The sequence below is a fragment of the Coturnix japonica genome, chromosome 21 (genome assembly GCF_054131305.1).
Source record: "Coturnix japonica strain WE chromosome 21, WE-NBRP24, whole genome shotgun sequence".
In the NCBI taxonomy this organism is placed as follows: domain Eukaryota; kingdom Metazoa; phylum Chordata; class Aves; order Galliformes; family Phasianidae; genus Coturnix; species Coturnix japonica.
This window is the reverse complement of record NC_140683.1, coordinates 7,221,122-7,229,125: the sequence shown is the minus strand read 5'-3', so window position 1 is coordinate 7,229,125 and position 8,004 is coordinate 7,221,122. Positions and strand designations below refer to the sequence as shown.

Sequence of the window (8,004 nt, the reverse complement as noted above, 5' to 3'; positions counted from 1 at the left end):
CAAAAGGAGCATGCAATGTGCTGCAGCCAGAAGAACAAACCATCCCAACATTCCTGAGCATCAATGTGTCCTATCAGGGCCACAGAGCAGCGTGGTGGCTATAAAGAAACCCCAACTAGATCTGAAGATACCAGAGCGTGTTACTTAGTGGACACCCCATTGGATATGGAGAGGAGCTGATTGCTGCAAGCAGCCATTCCTAAACACCTCGGCCTTTCCCTGCACTCAGACCGTTAGGAACACGACTCCATGTATTTCATCTCCCCTTCGATAAAACTCCCTTGCAGGAAGGAATAAAACTTACAAAGAGGCCGTTTCAGAGCTGATCAGCTCCCTGTTCGATGGGCTGCAATATGCTCCTCTAGCAGCAGAGTTTAGTCTTCTCCAAATGACTGTAGAGGATTTGACTGTATCTTGCTGATCCATCCACATTTTAATTTCCTCTGCACGGATACATATTGCAGGATGCTGGAAATCCCCAGGCCCACTGGAGCTGCACGACTGGATGTTTCATCCTGTAACACCAATAAAATGTTAATGCATACTAATAGCGGCAGCTATAGGGTTTATGGAGCGAGCTTGGGAGCGTCTGATAATTGCTGGGGTATCTCTGACGTGGAGAATTTAGGGGTAGGGTCATTGAGTGTTGCACAGGGAGAGAAAACCCCTCTGGGAGACCCTGAGGGACTGGAGGGGGGGCAAAGGCTGGAGCATGGCATGGAGTGAGGATGGGGAACAGGGTGGGCAAGGGGAGAGATGGTGCAGGATGGGGAAGGGATGGGGTCACCATCCATGGAGGTGCTTAAGGGAAGGGCAGAGGTGGTGAGGAATAGAGGGTGGTTGGGGTGGATGGTCCTCGAGGTCTTTTCCAGCCTTAATAACTCTATGATTCCATTGTGGAGCTCAGCAATAGGGGGTGTGTGGAGCAGGCAGCCACCTCCACGCGGAGCTTTTCCATTCTCATCAGTGTCCACTTCCATGCTGTAAAACCTGGGGAAATGGGTTAAGAAAGCAGCAGTTCACAGGTACAAAAGCTGCTGTGTGGGGAGGAGAAGGGGGAAGGCACCACTTTGTTGTGAGATTACAGCAGAAATAAACAAATGAAACTGGGGGAAGATTCATGGACCAAACAGGGGTTGTGCAGAGCACACCCTGGGCTTGGTCAGTCATCACAGCGGGGCTGTTGGCTTCCCCCCACCTGGGGCCAATAAAGAGCAGGGCTGATGGGAACTGACTTCAGAGATGGCTCCTTGCAGGTGTGGGGCTGCTCCCTGTGCTCAGCATGGAGGCAGAGGGGAGATAAAAGCTCTCATGTCTCCCCTAGAAGGACTGGGGTGACCCCAGCAGTGCAGCCTCTCAGTGGGGAGCAGAGGTGAGTGGGGTGTGCTGGGCTCTGAGCTCTGCTTTGAGGGGGGAGCAGCTGGGTTGTGTTGTTTCTGTGTTTATGAAGCAGTGACTTGTTGTTTCACAGACCCCCGGTGGGTTTTGCTGTGTGCTGTAGATCTGTGCGGTGCCATCACAGCCCCTGAGGTGTCAGTGCTTGGAGGTTCTGCTTTGCACTGTTGGTGTTTGTGTGCTGCCAGTGGCTGCTCTGTGCTCAAAGTTGCTGCTGTGCCTTTTGCTCCCTGTGCTGTCTCCTATGTCTCCAATGGTGCCTTTGGTTGCAGTGCAGCCCCTGTTAACTTCCCAATGTGGGTTTCACTCGAGCAGCATCTTAACCATCAGCTCCATGAGCAGGGCATAGGAAGGCCAAATGTAAGTAATTACCACTCAGATGCTAATTACCTGCACTGGGCCCAAACCCAAAGCACCAAACGCTGCTCACAGGAGTTGCTGTCTGGACTGCACAGCCCCTATAGCTCTGCTGCTGTTCTCTGCTCACAGCATTGCTCAGACATCTGCTCACACGTGCACATCCCTAAATGTGTTTCTATTCGTCCCTATCTGAGCTGGGTTGGTGTGATGGGGGCACCTGGCTCAGGGCTGTGGGTCCTTTGGGTTGAGCAGAGCACAGAGCTGATGGGTGTGCAGTGATGTCCCTGTGTGCAGATGCTGCCCTGGGCCTGGCAGTGGTTGGGCTGTGGGTTATGGCACTCAGTACAATGTGTGACACCCTACTGAGCACCTGGAAAGTCTAATGAGCCCCCAAACAGCACCACAAGGCTCTGCTGAGCTGTGGGACACAGCATGGCCCTGAGTGAATAGAGAATGGATGGGATGTGAGGCCCTTTAGCATCTCTCTGGGTGGGGAGGGTGGCCCATGACTCCCCAAACTGAGGGGGCTCAGCACAAAACCACAGCCCTGAGTCCTGAGAATAGGATCCTCCTGCAGCTTTGATCCATCCCAGCTCCCACCCAGAGCCCTAAACCACCCCTGCTTGGTCACAGGCTGCGAGGAGATGGGATGCCAAGGGATTTGGGTTGTCACACTCATTTGCCCCCAGCCGTGGCTGTGTGGCACCATAGGGCACAACTGGGGGGTGTCAGGGTGGGATGTCCTGGACTTCGGGTGTCACACTGAGCTCAGCATCGCACTATGGTGTGGGTTATGGAGGGGTGGAACTGTTTGGAGCCCGGTGGTGTGGGGGGGTTACGGCTGTCGGGGTTCAGCCTTCCTGTCACCTCCCTGCCAGCCCGAGCGCTTCTGCCATCATGATTAATTTATCAGGTGCTTATGAATATGCAGATGAGGTGCCGGTTTCCAGGCTCTGCTTTCAGGAGAGGCTGTGATGGGTTTTCTGCTGCTGCCGCCTCTTCAGCACAGAGATGTCATGTACCGGGGCTGGGGATAAATAAGTACCGGACAGTGTCGGGGTCGCGGAGCTCTGCGGAGCTCGGAGTTCTGCTCGTTCCCCTCTGTCGGGTATTTCACCCCATGGGGACGTGGGTAGACTCTCACCAGCTGCTTATCTGTCCTACGGGGATGCTTTTGTCCATTCCAGGCTTTAAAATTGCGATGGGAACCCCAGAAAGTTCACAGATTGAACGGGGCTGTGTGGGTGATGCTCCGTGTCCTGCAGGGAACCCCAATGGCCACAGATGGGGGAGCGAGGCGACGCGAGGATCTGGTGCCCGGTGGGCGCAGCCTCGTCCCCTCCGTCTGTGCGGGGTGTGGGATGCGGGGCTTCGGGCTTTGCTGACCCATCTCCATCCGCAGGCAGAGCCCCCCGACGCGCTGTTGGCGATGCTCACACTGACGGTGCGACCCGCTGACCCCGGGGGTCTTTTCCCAGCCGTTCTGATGGCAGGTGCGGTACCGGAGCCCCCGGCCCTTCTCCACCCGCTATGGGCTCCCACGGACAGAAGCCCCTTCCCTGCCCCGCACTGAGGTCGGGGCCGCCCCCCGCCTCCCCCCGGGCGCTGCGGGGCGCGCTGCGGGCACCAGGGGGCGCGGTGGGCGCAGAGAGACGGAGTGGGGGGGGGTTGTGCTCCCTGCTCAGCTCCAAAGCACCCCCAGTCCATAACCCAATATTGGCTGGTCCTTCCCCCCCACTTTCTCGTCTCCTGGAGAGGGAAAAGAGCGCAGGTTTGAGGGGCCTGCGGGTGTTCGTGTGCCTGTACGGGGGGGTGGGGAGGGATGGGAGCTGCGAGCGTTTTGCACGGGATTTTGAGAGATCTTGACGGTAATTGGCGCATCCCGCGGTCAGCGCGGGGGTGGGACGGGAGAGCCCGCGGCTTTCATTCATTTGGTTTGAAGGAGTATTGGGGGGGGGGGAAGAGAAACACACGTAAAAAAGAGGGGGGGGAATAAAGGGGGGGAGGAGAACCCACCACCCACACGCACCACCCAGCGGCACCGCGCGGGGATAACAAACTCCAACTCCAAAAACTTCCCGAGCGCATCGAGGAACCCGCAGAGGTTCGGGATGGGGGAAGCGGGGGGACCCCAAACCCAGCGAGGGGCTCTGAGGGATGGGGGGGGTCCCAGGAAGGGGATAAGGGGGATCTATGGGGGTGGACGGAGGGGGCTGCGGGTGCTGAGGCAAGTGAGGGCGCAGCAAGTTGATAAGCGACTTTTTATTAAGATTATAAATTTCTCACCAAATCTGAACAGTTTTAGCCGGTGATTTACAATTCCGTCTGCACCAAAATACAGCTTACAAACAAAGGGAAGAATCAGCATCGTCAGAATAACAGGAGACAACGGGGGGATAAAAGAAAAAAGGAGGAAAGGAAAGGAACAAAAAACCCCAAACCGAACCCCAACACGACGCCCTCAGTTACACACAGTGACGGCCCCGTGAAGTTGGAGTGGGCAGAAACACACACATATGGGGGGGGGGGGGACCAGAAAACCCACCTTTTTACAACAAAAGGGTTTTTCTTTCCAAATAAACAAAATAGAAGAAACATTCTTAGGAACCAAACGAGGTTACAGGAGCCGAATCTCCTCTCAAAGCGCGTTGGGTTTGCGGTGCTGGAAGGCCGATAACACGAGAGTTGAACTTAAGGAAAGAAGCGGGGAGGGGGCGGCCCCGCTTTTCGTTCCCCTCGCTCCTGTGACCCCATAACCCCGCAGCAGCGCTGGGGAGGGGTTGGAGTCACATCGCACGCGTTTCTATGGGGGGAAGGAGGGAATTGGGGGGGGGGAGGTGGAAGGAAACAAAGTTGAAATGTTTTCATTTCTCCCTCTTTCTTTTTTCCTCTCTCCCGTATCTCTCATAGAGCCGCACAATGAGGAGCTGCCGGGGGGTCCCGGAGTGTCCCCCCGCCACCGCCCGGTTCTCACGTGGCCCCGCGGCCGCCCCGGGCGGACACAAAGAGGATTCATTCTGCTTCGGGGGTGGCATTTTTCTGTTTGGCTTTTAATTATCACCATCTCCCCCCCCCCCCCCCCTTATTTCCCACCCCCCCTTTTTTTCCTCCTCCCCGTTTGTTTGCTGCTTAATTACTATTAATTCTTTTCTCTCTCTCTGTAAAAATAAACTCCCAACATTTAGATTTTGTGTCTTTATTGTACAATTTATAAAACATCGCGCTGCCCACCCGCCCCCTCCCTGCTCCCCCCCCCCCCTCCGCCCCCCCCACCCGCCCCTCTCCCCCACTCCCCATCCCCCTCCTTTGTTTCTGGGTGTCCCCCCCCCCTTCCCTTTTCCCCCACCCCATCCCAGAGCTCCGCACACCGCGGCCCCCCCCCCCAAACCCCGCACCCCTCTCTCTCCCTCCGCTCCCCTCTCGGCTCTAAAACGCGACTATGGCCCGAGTCCAGGCCCCCAGGCTGGCCAGCGCCTGCTTGCCGCACAGCTGCCCGTTGAGGGGCTGCTCCGAGTCCGCCTGCTGCCGGCTCACCAACCCCGTGAAACCGGAGCCGAAGATGGAGATCAAGTTGGAGATGTTGGAAGAGTCCTGCGGGTGTTCGGCGTTGCCGTACTCCTCGAAACGGGCTCGTTTGGTGCACGGGGCGAATTGGGGGCCGCCCGCCACCCCGCCTCCCCCCGGCTCCCCTTCCTCCACCCCCTCCTCCTCTTCCTCCTGCCCCGGGTAATACTTGCGCTTAGAGCCCGGCGGGGGCGGCGGGGAGGGGGGCAACGGAGCCGCGGGTTGGCAGCAACACGGGCACTGCGAGCAGCACTCCTGGTGCAGGTAACCGTTGTCCACCGTGGTCACGACGTGAGTGTCCAAATCCAGCACCGTGGTTCGGCTGCTACAGTGCTGCTGCGTTCCTCCTCCGCTCCCAAAGTCACAACCGGACGAAGCTGCTGCTGCGGCCGCATAAGTGGGGGCCGCCCCGGTCCCGTGTCCCGCTCCGTGCCCGGTTGGGGCCGCTCGGTAGAAGCTCGTGGAGTCTCTGCACGGCGCCCTGTGCTGCAGTTCGAGGGGAGCGGAGCACAGCGTTACCTCCGCCCCCGGTTCCGCGCCGCCCCGCAGCGCAGCGCAGCTTCGAACGTCGCGTTCGTGGGGATCGCAGGGCAAAGGGGGCATCTCCGCAGGGTGGGAGGGGGCCGGAGGGGGGCAGGGAGGGGGCACGGCGAGCAACGGGGCTCCGTCGGGGTAATGCTGCTGGCGGCGGTAGAGCTCGGCGTAGCGTTCGCTCAGGTAGAGCTGACGGGCGTTGCGGAGAACGTAAGAGACGAGCAGGTTCTTGTGGAGCTTGATGCCGCCTCGTTGAGTGCGGGAGCTGTGGATCTTCCGCAGGGAAATACTGATCAAACTCTGCGCATCGAGGGTGCACTCCATCCTCCTCCTCCGACCCCTCAGCATCTGCTCCGGCCGAGCAGCCCGGGCCGCATCCACACGGTGCAAAGCGGGAGGGCGAGAGGACGGGCTGCAGGGTCGGGTTGGTGGTATAAGGGGAGGAGGGGGGGGGGTTGTTGTTGTTGTTGTTGTTGGTTTGTTTGTGTGCAAGAAATCCGAGAGAATAGATTCAATATAGAGAGCTAGATTAAAAAATAAAAAGCGGCTCCAAAAGGCAAAAAGGGGGTTGGGGGGGGGAAGAAAGGGAAGGGAAAAGGGGGGGATAAAGGGGAAAAAAAGGGGGGGGGGAGCTGGAGGATGGAAGGGGAGAAAGAGAGGGTTGGTTCAGGGGGCGGCCAGCGGTGGGAGCGGAGCGGGCATCGCCGTGCGGTGCTGTGCAATGCAATGCAATGCAATGCAATGCCGTGCAGTGCTCGGAGCAGCGCGGTGCACACACAGCACACACAGCACAGCTCTGCCAGCGCCGCCACCAGCGCCGCGCGCGCCCCCGCCCTCCACCACGCGCCGCCCCCGCGCGCGCCCCCGGCGCCGCCCCTCGGCTTTGGCCCCGCCCCCTGCTCCGCCCCCCCCGCACTCGGTACCTGTCGCGCTGAGACACTGAGCGCCCGCCCAACCAACCCCCGCCTTTTATAGCGCGGAGCCGGCTGCGCCCCGCCCACCCCCCGAGAGGAACCAATAGGAAAGGGAAAGGTGAGATGACGGGCGGGTGTGGGAGCCAATAGGAGCGAGGCGGGCGCTGAGCGCTGTTTAAATGCGAGGCGTGGGCTCAGGTGAGCGGGGCGGTGCTGTGGGTCCCGGTACTGGTACCGATCCCGGTCCGGCGGTACCCACAGCACACATCCGTGTTCTCCGGTGCTGACCGCCGTGTGCAGCCCCCCAGCTCCGTGCTCAGCCCCGTTCTGCACGCTCTGATCCTTGGGACTGGCTCCAATCTCGTTGTTTTTTACCCCAAATCGGGTGCAGGGCAACGTGTGGGGCGTGGCTAATCAAGGGCTGCTCATTAAGGGCTCCTTCCTGCCCTGCTTTATAGGGCCGTGCTCTATGGAGCATCCTATGGGGGCTGTGTGTGTGTATGGGGTGATGTTGGTGCTGGGTTCCTCACTGAGCAGTGATGGGTTGTTGGTTCCCCCCTAAGCTCAGAGCTGATGTGGGTCCTGGGGTCGGGGGGGCTCATTGTGGGGTGGCAGGAAGGCTGTGAGCCCCATTGCTCATAGTGCTGGAGAGCCAGCCTGCAGATCCCCTGTTCTGGGGTTGCTGGGGTAGCGGTGGGTCCCTATCACTACTTGGAGCTGGGGGGGCTGTGCTGCCCTGCTGGGCTCAGCTGTGGGGGTGGTGGGTTAAATGGGAGCAATGAAGGTGGATTCTTCCCATAGAGACCCCCAGCTGGTTCTAATCCTCACTTATAGGCTCCCTTCACCCACTGCTCTCAGCTGTGTGGGATGGGCTGAGTGACACCGAGCATCGCTGACCTTCACTTGGATCCTCTTGTTTTCCTGAGCTGTAAGAGGAAGAATAATCACTGTCCTACCCAGAGTGTGGCTGTAGCTGAAGGCTGTTCTGGTGAGCATTGTATCGTCCTGCTCCCCATCCTGCCCTGCCTTGGGTTTGCAGTGGGATGCTGCATGGTGTTGGTCCTTGTTTTAACCATTGGTTAGCCCTGCAGGTTGTGGGTTTGATGGAAGGGTCGGGGCTCTGTGTGCTGCTGTGCTGTGTTTATAAGGTGCAGGGGGCTGTGCAGTGTCATGGGCCATCCTGGTGCACGAGGTGCTGCTGCCTCTACCTGCATGTGAAGCTCCCTCTGCAGCAGCA

At 58.9% G+C, this 8,004-nt stretch overlaps 1 protein-coding gene across 1 annotated transcript; it reads right to left on the bottom strand.

The window, feature by feature from the left end:
* Positions 1-4,935: 4,935 nt before the first annotated feature.
* Positions 4,936-6,814, bottom strand: IER5L (immediate early response 5 like). Its single transcript, XM_015879376.3, has 2 exons — positions 6,777-6,814; positions 4,936-6,265 (listed from the first exon to the last, which is right to left on the bottom strand). Exon 2 carries the CDS (start codon positions 6,199-6,201, stop codon positions 5,182-5,184), a length of 1,020 nt encoding a protein of 339 aa, XP_015734862.2. The 5' UTR covers positions 6,202-6,265; positions 6,777-6,814; the 3' UTR covers positions 4,936-5,181.
* Between the last annotated feature and the right edge of the window lie 1,190 nt (positions 6,815-8,004).

Coding starts and splice junctions, on each gene's coding strand:
- IER5L (XM_015879376.3), bottom strand. CDS start 6,201: ATGCTGAGGGGTCGGAGGAGGAGGATGGAGTGCACCCTCGATGCGCAG.